Genomic DNA, 17,890 nt, shown 5'->3' on the forward strand with positions numbered 1-17,890 from the left:
TGGCGGTGGTGTGTTCCATTCTTCCACGCGTGATAAACATATATCACCGCTCCACCCCGCCTGCCCTAAGAGTCGATTTGATTATTTTTTCTTGGTTAACTGGTCAATCTCAACAATCAATTATAAGCCTGCTCCGACTGCATATGTATGTTAAGTAAAACTTTTATACAAATTATCTTTCATACATAGTTTGTATTATGGGTCCTTAATAAGTCTTACTGTAATGTTTATCTCTATCGTGTTTTGTATTATATATAGGATGAATGAATTATTACCCCTTTAATGACTTGTTCCATACTACCACATGTTAGAGAAAAAGAAAGCAACCGAATTTGTAAGTTTGACATGTTAATTACTCTTTTGATTTTTTAGATTAAAATACAATCGTATTTCTTGTCAGTTTTCTTAAATAAAACGTAAAAGACAACTCAAAATTACAGAAATATTATTTGTGCACTTCCCATTGGCTAAATCTCACACATGTATCATCATAATTCACATGTAAACACATGTCAAGAATGAGTCAATGGTATATGAAATATTATTGATGATATACAAAACATCATTCATTTATATATAGTTTCACAGCGCCAATGGTGGGTTAAAATGTTGACCACTACATCACAAGGCCGGCCTAATCTTTTCGGAGGTTTAAGGCGAAATGAAATTTTGAGACCCTTTTTCTGTGTTTGATTGTTATAAAAGATACTCCTTTATCCGCGTTTTAAACCAAGCAAAAATCTAATACAACTTTAATTAAAGAGAGTAATTTGGTTGTATGAGAAACAAAACAAATCCAAAACTATAAGTTTACACTAATATTAATAATTAGGTTAAGTGAAGTCCTATAGGCCACGCCCTGCTACATCAAACAAATTTCATGAATGCAAATGGAAGTTAGTCTTATCAAATATTATTTTTTGTTGTTAACATAACTTCTCATTTACCAGTCAAACCCTAATTGTGAACTCTCCTATTTTGCATTTGAAAGAGGAATCAACCAGGGATCTAAGTCAAACTTCTGTTCGGCTATGCATTATTATTATATATTATGAAGGACAAAACTTGCACTCTCTCACCAAACACAGGAGAAAACAAAAGAGGGCACCCACTACCTCATGCGCACGCTACCCCACACCCCTCCAAACCCTAATTCCAAAGACCCTTTCTCTTATCTCTAGTTTTTCTTTTTCTCGATGGCATATGAGTATGAATGGGTCACATGAGTCATTTTATGCTAAACTTACGTGTTAAGATAAAAATATACCAATTAATTAACCGGAATAATGATCTTTACCAGAGTTGTAACATACACCATGTAAAATACATATACATATTAATTAAATATAGAGTGAAGATCGTATAACCTTTGTGGTATTTTTTCTGTTTTCGTTTAGGAACGATATAATTTAACTTCTTATACTTCTACTAGACAATTTACTATCATCGTAAGCGAACTTGACAAACAAACTAAATAGAGTTTTTAACGTACGAAACTTGACCATTTTTTTATGAATAATCTTTACGAGATTCACTTTCCATCCAATGGAACTTGCGGAGTTTGCTTACAAGGTAGCGGACTGGCTAGAATTACAAAAGGTAAAAAAAAAAGTTAGAAATAGCAATGTTGTTACTAAACCACCTACTAATACAAAAAGATTAACCTTTGTTGAATACACACCCACCAACTAAAACCTAAAGACAAGCCAACCAAATCACACATAGCTCCAAATGGTCCCCAAGGGCTATTTTTAAGATTAACAATCAGTTGTTTTCATCTACACCACTGTTTCTTTGTATCTTTCCAATTTCTACTAATCATCTTGTATTTGTGAAGAACTTTTTGACCATTATATTCCGGCATAGAGCATGTCGAATCAGTGGTGGACCGGACAAGCTAACCTAGCCGGAATAGAGCCTTCATCAGGCGGTTCTTTGGCTCTAAAGAAGCCAGATCTGGGAATATCAGTAAACGAGAACCATACAGGAAGCGAAGAAGACGAGAGAGACAACAACAGCGATGATCCAAGAGAAGGGGGGATCGAGACATCAAACAGGCGGCCTAGAGGCCGTCCACCCGGCTCCAAAAACAAGCCAAAGCCACCGATTTTCGTTACCAGGGACAGTCCCAACGCGCTTCGCAGCCATGTCATGGAGGTGGAGAGTGGGACAGATGTGGCTGAGTGTATAGCTCAGTTTAGTAGGAGAAGACAAAGAGGGGTTTGTGTGATGAGTGCTAGTGGGACAGTCATGAATGTAACCCTAAGACAACCTACAGCTCCTGGCTCAGTCATGGCCTTACAAGGGAGATTTGAGATTTTGTCCCTCACAGGAGCGTTTTTACCAGGTCCTGCACCACCTGGCTCAACTGGCCTGACTATTTATGTCGCGGGGGGTCAAGGTCAGGTCGTAGGTGGGAGCGTGGTGGGCACGTTGGTGGCGTCAGGACCAGTGATGGTAATAGCAGCAATGTTTTCCAACGCCACATATGAAAGACTCCCGGTTGAGGAAGAAGAGGAGGGAGATAGTGTGGTGCAGGCTGGGATGGGAAGTGGTGGCGGTGGTGGATCACCACCGCCACCACTTGGGATGGGAAGTGGTGGAGGGTTGGGTGATCCGATGCCTGGGTATAACTTGCAGCCTAATTTGATCCCCAACGGCGGGGGTCAAATGAACCATGAAGCATTTGGATGGGCTCATGGCCGGCCTCCATATTAGAGGTAAATTTGAACAAGAATAATCTTAATATTATTGCTATAATTAATCTTTAATAAGGTTTTATGTGATGTTAAAGTATCAGTTATGTTAAAGATCATGATCAGGAATTCAGGATGTATGGATGAAAAGAAGAATTAATCACATCTCCTGATGTGTATATTTTTGTTGTATTTTGTGTTATGGGGAAGGTGCTAAAGCTTTGGAAGAGTGAAATATATATATAAAACTTGCTACTTGTATTTTCACTCATTTCAGCGTATTATATTATGCATTTCTATGCCCTTCATTTTGCATATTAAAATAAAAATATTCATTGTTTATTGACAATCATTAGTTTTAATCGCTTTCAAATTCAATCTGATTATTTGACATAATAAACAATAAATATAGATAATTAACACTATCTGACCAGTGAATTCTTTTTTATCTCTTCTTCATCTTATTATTTAGAGAATTGTATTACTAGTTTAATGAAATGTACGTGATCAAGGTATAACTAAAATCATTATGTATTACTAGTTTAATGAAATGTGATCAAAATATAACTAACATCATTATAGATACACACAAATGATAATTATCTTAATTTTCTTTCCTTGAGGCATAAAAATAAATACCTGATATTTATAGTATTGTATATATATTTTTTTTCACTTGAAGTACATATTTTTGTATCTAATGTTATTATAAATTTCAGTTTTTCTCACACATTTATTACTACATTTGTATTAAAAATGTTTGAGTCAGTAAATAAAATTAAATAGTTTTAGCAAGTGTTGTTGTAGATAAATATATTTTGCTTAATTTGAAGGGTTTCTTTACCTCAATAGAACATGCCAATCTTTTCCATTTTGGTGCAAACAAAACATGTTCTGCTTTCTTTCAATGATTATGTAATCATCAAAACTAGAACTTATGGGTTTCTTAATATGGTAAAGTTCTTAGGTTGTGTTATGAGACTTGTCTGATTTTCTGGTTTTTGATTACTGCAAACGGCATCTTCATATGTACAAATGATGCCAGATTATTATGACCAAAACTGTCTCATGTTCATCAAACAATTTGGAAGAGGTACAATAATACTCATGCATTAGTAAACAGTACAGCAGCAGTATAATGAAACATAAATAATTGAAAGGATCCTCGTGTAGAAGAGAGAGCAAGGAAAACCAGCCTTGATATTTGCAAAATAGCTCTTTTGTGGCAACCTTCTTGAAGATCAATAATCCATCTATTTACATGGTTTTAGGTTCTTAGTTTTTAAAGCTTACTCGTATATTAAGCTCACTACTAACCTTGTATATATAAAACAATATGTGACTTAGCTATTAAAATAGATATTGAAAATAATGGAGTGAGAATTAGTCCACAATTTTGATGTATGATATGTCATATATTATTTACGAAACAGCCTAGCGGTACCAAAAAGTGTTACCAGGGTGTTCTTCATAAGTGGTTGAGCGTTAGCCTCTTTGTTGACATTGGTATAGATTTAGCGAGTGTGTGAGTTTAAAAAATGTAACAGTATTTGCCTGCAACAAAGCACTGTGAGGTAACGACACTGTTTTTGGTTACTTGACTTGAAATTTCTCCCCGTCACTCATGTTTAGCCGTGAAATTGTCATTTCACTTATAAATAAACTTCCCAAAACTCATTAGAAATTGTACCTGAGGCTTAATATATAATAAGTACCCAGTATTGTCTTTCCTTTTCGGTAAAACGATCTTTTAGCCATCAAACATGCATACCACTTTAGTTCAACAATTTTACGAAAAACAAATAAATAAATAAACAAATAAATACTTATAAGAGGTCATTCATTTATAAGTTAGCAAATATATTGACAATCTTCCATGTTGATATTCAAGCATGGATAAGATGTGCGTTATCGTATAAAATAGAAATCCAAGTAGTTGAGAATATATATATATATTTTTTTATAGATAAACAAAATTAAGTTAGACAAGTTATCCATATATGCACCAAACTGCATGATAGCAAAAAGTCAATTACATATGGTCATGAAGATTGACACACAGGATTTGAACAAGTATGCATAGTTGGTGGGGGTAGGGTTGATACAAAGTCATGGTTGGTGGTTGAACTCCCCCGTGCAAGGAATACGAGGTGAGCATCACAAACACTGAGCCTCGTTACTAAAGTTACGGGAAAAGGTGGTCGGCCCAACTCTTTTACCACTTCTTTATTAAAAGGTATTTTTTTGTTTAATACGTTATATATTATCCTTAAAAACATATTTTTTATCAAAAAAAATTAATACGTTATATATTATCCTTAAAAACATATTTTTTATCAAAAAAAGAAAAAATCTTAGTTGCAAAAAAAATTGAATTTATTTGTATGTTTATGAAGTAATGATGATGATGAAGTAATAATAATAATAATAATAATAATAATAATAATAATAATAATAATAATAACAATAATAATAATAATAATAATAATAATAATAATAACCAAATTTCATAGCTATTAATTTTGGGTTACTTTTAAAAATATCAAAAAATAATAACCAATTTCATAGCTATTATTTTAGGTTACTTTTAAAATAATCACTAAATTTTTAAATAGGATACATATATGATCCATTTCGGTCATTAATTTTAAACAAACTAACATTTAAAAATATTTAATAACATTTAGACATCTTATAAAAGTTGTAATTTTAAAGAAACAACAAAGTTTGAATGACATGATTATTACTTTTTTAAAACTTAGTTGCTATTACATGAATATTAAAAAAAATCCTATATTGCAACAATTTCAAAATAATGTGTATGTTCATTAAACAATACACATTAATAGGAACTAGAAGGTAACTCACGCGTTTTGAAGGTCGTAAATTTTATAAAGGGTATGTGCTTTCGATAAAAAAATAAAACTTTAAGAAACAAAGACACATCTAAATACCATCTGTCCATCTCCTCAATCACATTTTATTACATTTCTTTTTGTACAACTTCTAATATTAAAATATGATATAATCATTTTCAAACATGAAGAAACACGGAACTAATTTTATGTTTATTAGTTTGGTTTAGGTTTCAACCATAAAGGTTAATCTTCTTAATCCTTCCTGAGCTCAAGCTATGATCCTTCCTGCAAAACAATCAACATCCGTTAAGCTCGTTAAGAGGGGAATATGGAGGTTTCCCTCTTAACCACTCTCCAGCGTGAGAATAAGAACTTGTTTTGAGGAAATAAGTGTGTGTTAAGAATGAGGGAGTAGATAGCAGAAGGGTTTAACCTGTACATGAAGGTCCCTATTTATAGCCGGAGTAGTGTAGAAGGAGATGGGCTGATGGGCCTTGGACCTGGAGGCGACAACAAGGAATATCCGTCTTGTCTCTTCTATGACGACCGTTAGTGTTTCTAGAAGATCTTCGGTGCTGGCACACCTTGATTGGAGCCACGTGTCCGGGTTATCGTCCTTGTTGTCTCTCTGACATCAGCAGGTGAGTGGAGATCATGGGGCAGTTGTCGACGCCCCTGATTGGTGCCACGTAGGCGTCCATGTGTACTTTTTTGTCTCCTGCACGATTGTTGATCGTGGAGCACGATAGGATACAGCCTGTCGGATGCTGATTGGCTTATTCCTCTCCCACTCGTACCTTTCGTGATTCCTGGAATGAACCTGCGCCGCTATCCTCGCGCGGCCTCTGGCTTATGTCCACTCAACTGGCGCAAGGTCTAGGGATCGAGGGCTTTCATTCAGGATGCTAAGTGTAGAATCTGAACTTTATCCTTGCTTGAACCTCACGCGCGCACTACGTCAAACTAGACCTTTAGCCACACTTTTTCTAAAACCACTCTGCCACACTTTCGGTTAAATGTGTGACTAAAGGTCATTAATCCCATTTCAAAACATTCAAGACTACTTTTAGTCACACATTTTATTTATTTATGTGACCATTGTATTACAACTCAAAACCTTTAGCCACACTTTACGAATAAAACCGTGACATTTACTAGCCACACTAGAAAAGTGTGGCCAAATGCGATGTATGGTCACAAAATTTGTTTGATTTTTTTATTTATGTGACCAAAAGACATATCTTCCAAAAGACATATTCAGACACCTTTCTCCCTAAATCCACACCCTTCTATACGCTTCGTATAGGGCTATACGAAGCGTATAGGGTTGCTTTTCCCGACCAACTTCTGCACCTCGTACAACGTCACATCAGTCAACTTATACGGGGAGTCTAGGCCTGTACGAGGGGCCAATACGAAGGCCCTTAGACGCCTCGTATAGACCTATACGAGGCGTCTTGGACTGACCGATTTGACTATGAAGGGACTATGTCTGACATGACTTAAAGGCATACGGGGAGTAAAGACCTATACGAGGCGTCTTTAGCTCCCATAAAATGCAACCTACAGTGCGTTCTTGGTCCACATCCGAGGTTTCAACAAAAAACCACTCACATTCTGTTTGTTTTTTTATTTGTGTTTGCGTTATTATCATCCCGGAGTGTTGAAATGTCATCATATTGGAACGGCAACTATATCTTCGGGCAATATTCTAGCGAAAACTGGGGGCACGAAAGCGTTCCGGTAACAGTTATTAGCGTAAATGTTATAATTACTTGTTGTTTTCGTTTATTATTTACTAATGATGATACGGTTGTCTATTTTGGAGGAGTCTGGCATTCCCGATTCTAATGAGCAAGAGGAGGTTGTGTCTAGTATACAAGGAAAACAAAACAGCCCGTTTCTAGATTTGAACAAGCATCCTCCTGTTGATGAAACAGCCCCTGTAGATGACTCATACCCTGCTAGTGGATACGGAGGAGACGGTGGATACGGAGGAGACGGTGGATACGGAGGACACGGTGGATACGGAGGAGACGGTGGATACGGAGGAGACGGTGGATACGGAGGAGACCGTGGATACGGAGGAGACGGTGGATACGGAGGAGACGGTGGATACGGAGGAGACCGTGGATACGGAGGAGACGGTGGATACGGAGGAGACGGTGGATACGGAGGGGACGGTGGATATGGTGGATACGGTGGATACGGGGGATACGGTGGATACGGAGGAGACGGTGATCATCAGCAATTCATTTCCCCGGGCACTCCTTATGTTCATCAAAACAATTCGGACGTTGGAGGATATGGTGGTTATGGTGGATATGGTAGATATGGTAGTGAAGCACCTCCCATTCTGGACAGTCTGTACTTAAAAAAGACGGTATAAATTACTATTTTATTATTAATATTTTATTATTATTAATTTTATTATTATTATTTTTATTATATTATTATTATTATATTATTATTATTATTATTATTATTATTATTATTATTATTATTATTATTATTATTGTTGTCGATGTTACAGGTTTTCAACTCCTTAGATGAACTAAAGAAACGGATACAAGAAATAGCAAATGCGGATGGTTTCGTTATTGTCATCCGTCGATCAAAGAAAATCGGGGGAAGAACCGGGAGGGTATGGCTTGAATGTGATCGTGGTGGTGAGCACCAGAGTACAGCAACACTTAGAAAAGCTGGAAGCAAAAAAACCGGTTGCCCGTTTTACCTGCTGGCTGTCCGAAACCACCCGTATGAAACCTGGGAGATAAAAGACGGAACAATTGAACATAACCACGAACTTTGTGAGGACCTGTCGGCCCACGCGTTTGTGCGAAGGTTTACTCCAAGCGAAATGAAACTGATCGAGCAGCTGACAGCTCAAAACATGGAGCCGCGCAAAATATTTCAAACGATAAGGAAGCAGGACCCCGACAGGTTTCATGTTCAGAAAGACGTTCAAAACGTTGTAGCGAAGATTAGAGCCGAACAAAGACAAGGATTGACTCCCATGCAGTCACTAGAAAATGTGCTGATGAAGAACGACTTTATTTACGAGATCCGGGAAGAACCCGGAACAGAGATCGTAACAGAGATCTTCTTTCTTCATCGGGACTCGAGAGTCTTGTGGCGTGGATTCCCCCACGTCATGATGATCGATGCAACGTACAAGACAAACATATACAATATGCCCTTTATCCAGATTGTTGGTATGACGCCTACCAACAAATCGTTTATTATCGCGCATGCCGTTGTTAGTAAAGAACGGGGTGATAACTTTGTGTGGGTGCTTGAGAGGGTTAAGGCAATGTTGGATGAATGTATGGAGCCACGTGTGATTTTAACGGATAGAGACCTAGCCCTTATGGGCGCGTGTGCTAAAGTATTTCCAGACGCCTCCAGGCTTCTTTGCAGGTGGCACATACAACAGAATGTTATGAAGCACTGCAAGGGTGCCTTCACAGACGACGACTGGAAGAAATTTTTGTCATTCTGGGGTTCATTGATTGAGTCTCCATCCATACCCATCTACGACTACCACTTGCGCAACATGCGAAAGCGACTTGTGGAGTGCAAACGTTCTAGTAAGTTTTTCTAATAACATACGACTCACCTATGCAAATTTTATTAAATTATTTTTACTTTTTAGGAGTCTTCAAATACGTGTACGATAACTGGCTAAAAGACTATAAGGAGATGTTTGTCTTTGCGTGGACTGATAAGAGGCGCAACTTTGGTAATCGTACTACAAACAGAGTTGAGAGCCAACATGCCAACTTAAAGAGATACGTCGAAGATAGGAGCTCGCTGGACCGTATAGTTGGTTGTGTCCGGGATATAGTTGAGACACAGTTCGGTGAAATAAGGAAGACTTTTCGAGAAAGCATCGAAAAAACAATGAAACACCACAAACACCCGATGTTTCAACACCTACTTGGAAAAGTATCCCACAAAGCCCTTGACTTGTTGCATGGAGAGGCAATTAGGAGGCTAGATGTCTTGGAGCGCTTTAATTCATCATGTGGTTGCCAAATGTGGCACAGCTGTGGGTTGCCCTGTGCTTGTAGGATAGAAAAGTACATGCGTGAAGGTAATAATTATTGAACGTCGTACAACACTTGTGTGATATATTTCCTTTCCTTCATTTTACCTAAACAATATTGTTTTTAACCGTGCAGAGCGTCCGATTCAACTCGAAGACATAGACGTCTTCTGGCGGAAACTTAACTTCCAAAGTTGTAAATTGATAGACGACTCCCTTGACGTGGTCGAAGAGCTAGATGTTGTTAGACAACAATTACAGTCGCACCCTCCAGCTCAGCAAAAAAGCCTGCTTTCAAAGATTAAAGCGGTGTTGACTCCAACGAAATCTACCAAGAAACCACCGGTTGTCCAACAAAATACTCGTGGCCGACCAACAACAAAGCAGGTACAAGAAAGGTTGGACGAGGCCTCTCGTATAGATGAAGAATTGAGGAGAAGCTCCTTCGGTGATGCAAACACGTGCTTTGAAGGTTCACGACAAAGTAAGTACGATAAACCTCGCCACAGCTCGTACGTTCCGTCTCAAGCCTCACAACAGTCGGTTATAAGGTCCCAAAAACCCAAAGCGACCCTAAGCCGTTCAAAGAGTTCTAAGAAGAAAGAGACACGAGATGATCACGGTTTTCCTTTAATCATTGGGGACGAGTACGTGGGAATCATCGAACGGTTTAAGTCTGACATTCCGCCAGTGTTCCATCCGTACGTCTCGTGCATACGAGATGTGATGCCGGACGGTCATTGTGGGTTTCGGTCTGTGGCTGTGGGCTTAGGGATGGATCAGAGTTCATGGGGGCGTATTAGAAGGGACCTTGTCCAAGAAATGGATCAGAACGAATCGATCTGGTTCCCAATATTTGAAGCATGGGCTGCAGGTTATTTTTACACGCATCGTCAGGGCCTAATTTGGGATTCAGTGGCCGGTTGTGGGGAGAATCACTGGATGGACTTCCCCTTTGCAGGACTTCTTATTGCACAAACGTACGGTATCGGGGTGCACCTGTTAACGACAACCATGGGTGCGAGTTCCACTTACTTCCCAATACTAAGTCCTCCGGCTAATCAACAACCATTATTCATAACGCTTACACATGTTAACGAGAACCACTTCATACATGTTAAGCTGGAAGGGGATTATCCTATGCCACCAGCACACGGGCTATGGTTGACCCACCGAAGACCCCACACAGAACAATGGGAAGATATGTACTTGCCACGTCTAGAATGGTATACATCGATAATGAATCCTCGACCAAGATCAAACCCCAGTCTTAATTACATAGATAGTTACACGGAAGAATGATTTTTGTAATTAATAGTATTTTTTTGGAATTAATAGAATTTTTTTGTAATTATTAGTATTTTTTTTTGTAATTAATAGAATTTTTTTGTAATTATTAGTATTTTTTTATAATTATTAGTATTTTTTTGTAATTAATAGTATTTTTTTTGGAATTAATAGTGTAACTTTGTAATTAATAGTATTTTTTTTGTAATGAATAATATTTTTTGGAATTAATAGTATTTTTTTAAATTTTTCTACAAAAAAAAAACTATACGCTTCGTATAGAACTAGACTCCTCGTATAATATTGCACAAAAGACCATTTAGCCCCTGATAGGCCCCCAATAGAGGCTTATTCCAGGGGCTCAAAGGTAATTTTACACCAACCAGACGCCTCGTACAGACCTGTACGGGGCGTCTATTTGAGCGGGATTTTGAAAATTCAATTTTTGAATTTCTGAAATTCAAAATTTGAATTTTTTGAAAGTAGACGCTTCGTACAGACCTGTACGGGGCGTCTCTTTGAGCGGTTTAAATTTGAATTTTGAATTTGAATTTTGAAAATCATTTTAGTTAATTACTATTTTACCCCTGATATGCCCCCAGTATAGCCACTTAGCAGGGGCTAAAAGGTAATTTCAAAATTGTACGACTCGTACAGACCTGTACGAGGAGTACAGTTGAGGCGGTTACTTTTTGCCATTTCTTTTTTTAATTAATAAAATGTATTATTAAATTACCATTATGCCCCTGTTTACCCCTTAGTATAGCCTTTTTTCAGGGGCAAAATGGTAATTAACCATTCCAGAAATATCTTTTTGGAATGGTTAATTACCATTTTGCCCCTGATAAAAGGCTATACTAAGGGTAAAACAGGGGCAAAAATGTCATTTAGCAAAAAGCATAGACGCCTCGTATAGCTCTATACGAGGCGTCTAGGCTTCGTATAACACAGGGGGGGGGCCTAGACGACACAGATCACACACACAAACAAAAACACACACATATACGGTGCATTCGGATCTATACGCCTCGTACGTATTTCAACCGTATTTTTGAAGAATCGAAGCATCACCGGTACGTATTTCATCCCGTAGTTAAGTATTTTTGTCTCGTTTATGCCTTTAGACCGTAGGTTTGCCCTAAAAGTTGAATTTGGTTGGGTTTTGGGGGTTTGATGTTGATGATGATGAAGAACTTGTGGAACAGGACGCTGAGTATAGCCCTATACGAGGGCTATACGAGGGTCTGTTTTTTTTTTTTTTTTTTTTTATTAATTATATTATTATTATTATTTATTAATTATTATTAAATATTATTATTATTTATTAATTATATTATTAAATATTATTATTATTATTATTATTTATTAATTATTATTATTAAAAACATTATTATTAATATTATTATTATTTATTTATTTATTTATTTATATTATTATTATTATTAATTATTGTTATTGTTATTAATATTATTATTTATTATTTATTATTTATTTATTTATATTATTATTATTATTAATTATTGTTATTGTTATTAATATTATTATTTATTATTTATTATTTATTATTATTAATTATTGTTATTGTTATTAATATTATTATTTATTATTTATTATTTATTATTATTAATTATTAATTATTGTTATTGTTATTAATATTATTATTTATTATTTATTATTTATTATTTATTATTTATTAATATTATTATTATTGTATACGTATACAGTATTTATTATGGAGGACGATCTGATGCCGGGCGATGACATTCACATAGAGCCGGTTCAGCAGGGTCCACGACGGAGACAGCGACCGCCTGTGGATACGTTGCAGGGGCATCCCTATCTAGAGTTTCCCGACGGCACTGACGCCGCCCGTCATTGCCAGAAGCTTAGGAGGATGCACGTTGGATCGCATGCATCGATCGACTGGGATGCGATGGAGGAGATTGCTGAGACACCGAGAGTGCGTCGGTTTATACCTATCGATTCCCCGTGGCATCGTCTTTTTGATTTGGCGCACACGCCGACCTACAGGGAGCTGCTGGTCGAGTTCATTTCGTCATTCACATTTCACCCTCCTGGGGAGCCAGTGCCGATTCCGTACCCAGGTGAATGTTATTGATATTTATTTATTTATTTATTAATATTATTTATTTATTTATTTATTTATTTATTTCTTTATATTATTATTATTATTATTATTAATTATTGTTATTGTTATTAATATTATTATTATTATTTATTATTTATTATTTATTATTATATTGTTTTATTTATGATTCCGTACCCAGGTGCTCCCCCTCCGCCTGAGGTTTCTTTCAGGCTTGCTGGCGTTCAGCGTTCGATGACGCTAGCAGAGTTTGCGGTGCGCTCTGGTTTATACATGCAGGAGGAGATCGAGACTGAGATCTACACAGCGGGGCTAGTGGTGGTTGAAAAACCCACTCTTGTTGGGTTTTGGCAGGTGATTGCGGGGGCGGATCATTGGGAGCATGACAAGTCGAAGGGGAGGGTGTCGTTTGTTAGCGACCCACTATACAGGTATGTACGTTTATTATTGCAATTATTGTGATTATATGCACTGTTTATTAATCTCTGTTTTTGTATTTCGCTAACACTATCTGCAGGTATCTGCACCATTTGCTCGCCACTTCTATATCAGCGCGCGGCTACAGCCGTGAGTGGTGTACGACCACAGATCTTTTTTTCCTATATTGTTTGTTGTATAGGAGGCCGTGCGCGCTAGCACACGGTCTAGCCCAGTACTTCGCCTCCGGCCATCACCGGCAGGAGCGCGGATTTTTGTATGGCGGGGCGTACGTGACCGTCATTGCCCGTTCATTTGGCCTCGTACCACATCAGGACCCACATCTACGGACGCCGGCCATCATGCCGACGCGGATGGGTATGCCGTCGCTATGGGGGATGAGGGTTATCAAGAGGTTCCCGGTTGGCCCGCGGTTTAAAAACCGCGAGGGGGGCGTATGGAGAGAGGAGGACCTACCAGAGCATTTCGAGGACGTTCATCCTCCTGCAGATCCTGCTGATGTAGTGCCCGTGGAGGACCCTCCGGAGGATCTAGACGGTGCAGCGGGGCCACAGCCACCGCCACCTGCCGGGGCACCTCAGTTTCCACGTCACGCTATTCGAGGTGGTGCCCCAGGAGCTGCACTACATCCGGATGTACGAGCCAGGCTTGACAGGCTCGACGATTTGGTAGGTTGGTTGGTACGGGCGGAGCAGGATAGACGAGAGAGAGAGGGATTACCCCCGATACCGCTTCCACCGGTTCGAGCACCACATCAGCAGCAGCAGCCGCAGCAGCAGCACCAGCCGCAGCAGCAGCATCAGGATTCAGATTCGGATTTTGATGCATAGACCTGTTGTTGTTTTTATTGTTATTGTGGATGTACAAACTTATCTTCTATATTTTTGTTATGGATGTAAACAGTTATCTTATATATGTCATATTTATGTTTGTTTTCAGTTATTCGGTTACTCAATGATTGTTCTCTTAAATTTAGATAATACGGAAACAATATAACCCCTGAATATAATACGGAAACAATATTTGAAAGAAATAAAATTTTAATCGAAAGAATAATATTTAAAAAAGTAAAATGTTAAAAACAATATAATATATTTAAAGAGCCGATTTTTAAAATAGTTGATTTAATCGACGCTGAAACAAAAATTTTTTTTAAACTTTTTATAGTGTAAAAAACAAAAAAAAAAACAAAACTTTTTTAAAAATAAAAAAAAACGATTTTTAAAGGCAAATAGTTAATTTTTAAAAAACAACAACTTTTTATAGTGTAAAAAAGAAAAAAAAAACTTTTTTTAAAACCTAAAAAAATTTCATCAAAAAAACACATCTTCAAAAACCATCCAAAAAACCAACCCAAAACCCACCAAAACACCCCTCATTTCAGCCAAAAAAAAATACCAAACAGAGACGCCTCGTATAGCCCCATACCCTGCGTATAGGGTTCCTTAAACAACGTGCCTGACACCCTCTGTACACCCATCGAATTCAGTGCATGGACGCCTCGTATAGGTCTATACGAGGCGTCTAGGTTTGCAAAAGTGTGGATTTAGGCGCAGTGGGTGTCCGGATAGGCGGAGCCTTATCTTAATTTTCTTTCCTTGAGGCATAAAAATAAATACCTGATATTTATAGTATTGTATATATATTTTTTTTCACTTGAAGTACATATTTTTGTATCTAATGTTATTATAAATTTCAGTTTTTCTCACACATTTATTACTACATTTGTATTAAAAATGTTTGAGTCAGTAAATAAAATTAAATAGTTTTAGCAAGTGTTGTTGTAGATAAATATATTTTGCTTAATTTGAAGGGTTTCTTTACCTCAATAGAACATGCCAATCTTTTCCATTTTGGTGCAAACAAAACATGTTCTGCTTTCTTTCAATGATTATGTAATCATCAAAACTAGAACTTATGGGTTTCTTAATATGGTAAAGTTCTTAGGTTGTGTTATGAGACTTGTCTGATTTTCTGGTTTTTGATTACTGCAAACGGCATCTTCATATGTACAAATGATGCCAGATTATTATGACCAAAACTGTCTCATGTTCATCAAACAATTTGGAAGAGGTACAATAATACTCATGCATTAGTAAACAGTACAGCAGCAGTATAATGAAACATAAATAATTGAAAGGATCCTCGTGTAGAAGAGAGAGCAAGGAAAACCAGCCTTGATATTTGCAAAATAGCTCTTTTGTGGCAACCTTCTTGAAGATCAATAATCCATCTATTTACATGGTTTTAGGTTCTTAGTTTTTAAAGCTTACTCGTATATTAAGCTCACTACTAACCTTGTATATATAAAACAATATGTGACTTAGCTATTAAAATAGATATTGAAAATAATGGAGTGAGAATTAGTCCACAATTTTGATGTATGATATGTCATATATTATTTACGAAACAGCCTAGCGGTACCAAAAAGTGTTACCAGGGTGTTCTTCATAAGTGGTTGAGCGTTAGCCTCTTTGTTGACATTGGTATAGATTTAGCGAGTGTGTGAGTTTAAAAAATGTAACAGTATTTGCCTGCAACAAAGCACTGTGAGGTAACGACACTGTTTTTGGTTACTTGACTTGAAATTTCTCCCCGTCACTCATGTTTAGCCGTGAAATTGTCATTTCACTTATAAATAAACTTCCCAAAACTCATTAGAAATTGTACCTGAGGCTTAATATATAATAAGGCTATAGGGTGTGATCATGACCCTCATGACCACCATGACCCTCCATGTTAGTATCATGTAACTAATCTTTAATCCACCATCCAAAACCATTACCCTAAGGGTATGGTCATGACCCAAACCATTAGCCCCTTATTTATTATCTTTGTCTAAGCAAAAAGGAAATGATTTGTTGAAAAATGGAAAGGAGGATCATGGTTGCCATGGTTTAATCCATGCAAACCATGGTGGATCAATCAAGGGGGTGGTGTAGCCTTCCATTCATGTTCCTAGGTAGCAAATCATGTCCCAACCATGATCCCCACACCCTATAGCCTAAGTACCCAGTATTGTCTTTCCTTTTCGGTAAAACGATCTTTTAGCCATCAAACATGCATACCACTTTAGTTCAACAATTTTACGAAAAACAAATAAATAAATAAACAAATAAATACTTATAAGAGGTCATTCATTTATAAGTTAGCAAATATATTGACAATCTTCCATGTTGATATTCAAGCATGGATAAGATGTGCGTTATCGTATAAAATAGAAATCCAAGTAGTTGAGAATATATATATATATTTTTTTATAGATAAACAAAATTAAGTTAGACAAGTTATCCATATATGCACCAAACTGCATGATAGCAAAAAGTCAATTACATATGGTCATGAAGATTGACACACAGGATTTGAACAAGTATGCATAGTTGGTGGGGGTAGGGTTGATACAAAGTCATGGTTGGTGGTTGAACTCCCCCGTGCAAGGAATACGAGGTGAGCATCACAAACACTGAGCCTCGTTACTAAAGTTACGGGAAAAGGTGGTCGGCCCAACTCTTTTACCACTTCTTTATTAAAAGGTATTTTTTTGTTTAATACGTTATATATTATCCTTAAAAACATATTTTTTATCAAAAAAAATTAATACGTTATATATTATCCTTAAAAACATATTTTTTATCAAAAAAAGAAAAAATCTTAGTTGCAAAAAAAATTGAATTTATTTGTATGTTTATGAAGTAATGATGATGATGAAGTAATAATAATAATAATAATAATAATAATAATAATAATAATAATAATAATAACAATAATAATAATAATAATAATAATAATAATAATAATAATAACCAAATTTCATAGCTATTAATTTTGGGTTACTTTTAAAAATATCAAAAAATAATAACCAATTTCATAGCTATTATTTTAGGTTACTTTTAAAATAATCACTAAATTTTTAAATAGGATACATATATGATCCATTTCGGTCATTAATTTTAAACAAACTAACATTTAAAAATATTTAATAACATTTAGACATCTTATAAAAGTTGTAATTTTAAAGAAACAACAAAGTTTGAATGACATGATTATTACTTTTTTAAAACTTAGTTGCTATTACATGAATATTAAAAAAAATCCTATATTGCAACAATTTCAAAATAATGTGTATGTTCATTAAACAATACACATTAATAGGAACTAGAAGGTAACTCACGCGTTTTGAAGGTCGTAAATTTTATAAAGGGTATGTGCTTTCGATAAAAAAATAAAACTTTAAGAAACAAAGACACATCTAAATACCATCTGTCCATCTCCTCAATCACATTTTATTACATTTCTTTTTGTACAACTTCTAATATTAAAATATGATATAATCATTTTCAAACATGAAGAAACACGGAACTAATTTTATGTTTATTAGTTTGGTTTAGGTTTCAACCATAAAGGTTAATCTTCTTAATCCTTCCTGAGCTCAAGCTATGATCCTTCCTGCAAAACA

The 17,890-nt window shown here is 36.3% G+C and overlaps 3 protein-coding genes across 4 annotated transcripts; all 3 read left to right on the forward strand.

Moving 5' to 3' along the window:
* The first annotated feature begins 1,725 nt into the window (after positions 1-1,725).
* Positions 1,726-3,004, forward strand: LOC110912150 (AT-hook motif nuclear-localized protein 20-like). 2 transcript variants are annotated; one of them, XM_022156819.2, is made up of 2 exons: positions 1,726-2,720; positions 2,795-3,004. In XM_022156819.2, exon 1 carries the CDS (start codon positions 1,870-1,872, stop codon positions 2,716-2,718), a length of 849 nt encoding a protein of 282 aa, XP_022012511.1. In that variant the 5' UTR covers positions 1,726-1,869; the 3' UTR covers positions 2,719-2,720; positions 2,795-3,004. The 2 variants fall into 2 exon arrangements, with proteins under 2 accessions (XP_022012511.1, XP_035832463.1); XM_035976570.1 differs by having other exon boundaries at positions 1,729-2,560; positions 2,606-3,004.
* A 5,354-nt stretch (positions 3,005-8,358) lies between these two features.
* LOC110914008 lies at positions 8,359-14,495 on the forward strand. Its single transcript, XM_035976571.1, has 4 exons — positions 8,359-9,144; positions 12,614-12,994; positions 13,178-13,427; positions 13,514-14,495. The coding sequence occupies exons 1-4, from the start codon at positions 8,415-8,417 to the stop codon at positions 14,262-14,264; spliced, it is 2,112 nt and encodes a 703-aa protein (XP_035832464.1). The 5' UTR covers positions 8,359-8,414; the 3' UTR covers positions 14,265-14,495.
* LOC110912148 lies at positions 9,433-10,953 on the forward strand. Its single transcript, XM_022156818.2, has 2 exons — positions 9,433-9,650; positions 9,739-10,953. Exons 1-2 carry the CDS (start codon positions 9,458-9,460, stop codon positions 10,902-10,904), a joined length of 1,359 nt encoding a protein of 452 aa, XP_022012510.2. The 5' UTR covers positions 9,433-9,457; the 3' UTR covers positions 10,905-10,953.
* Positions 14,496-17,890: the final 3,395 nt, after the last annotated feature.

Source organism: Helianthus annuus, chromosome 8 (genome assembly GCF_002127325.2).
Source record: "Helianthus annuus cultivar XRQ/B chromosome 8, HanXRQr2.0-SUNRISE, whole genome shotgun sequence".
NCBI classification, from domain to species: Eukaryota; Viridiplantae; Streptophyta; class Magnoliopsida; order Asterales; family Asteraceae; genus Helianthus; species Helianthus annuus.

Bases quoted from the DNA above. Each gene is read 5' to 3' on its own strand.
- LOC110912150 (XM_022156819.2), top strand. From the start codon at position 1,870: ATGTCGAATCAGTGGTGGACCGGACAAGCTAACCTAGCCGGAATAGAG.
- LOC110914008 (XM_035976571.1), top strand. From the start codon at position 8,415: ATGAAACTGATCGAGCAGCTGACAGCTCAAAACATGGAGCCGCGCAAA. The intron at 9,145-12,613 runs GTAAGTTTTTCT...ATACGTATACAG, and splicing joins TGTGGAGTGCAAACGTTCTA to TATTTATTATGGAGGACGAT. The intron at 12,995-13,177 runs GTGAATGTTATT...TTCCGTACCCAG, and splicing joins AGTGCCGATTCCGTACCCAG to GTGCTCCCCCTCCGCCTGAG.
- LOC110912148 (XM_022156818.2), top strand. From the start codon at position 9,458: ATGAAACACCACAAACACCCGATGTTTCAACACCTACTTGGAAAAGTA. The intron at 9,651-9,738 runs GTAATAATTATT...TTAACCGTGCAG, and splicing joins AGAAAAGTACATGCGTGAAG to AGCGTCCGATTCAACTCGAA.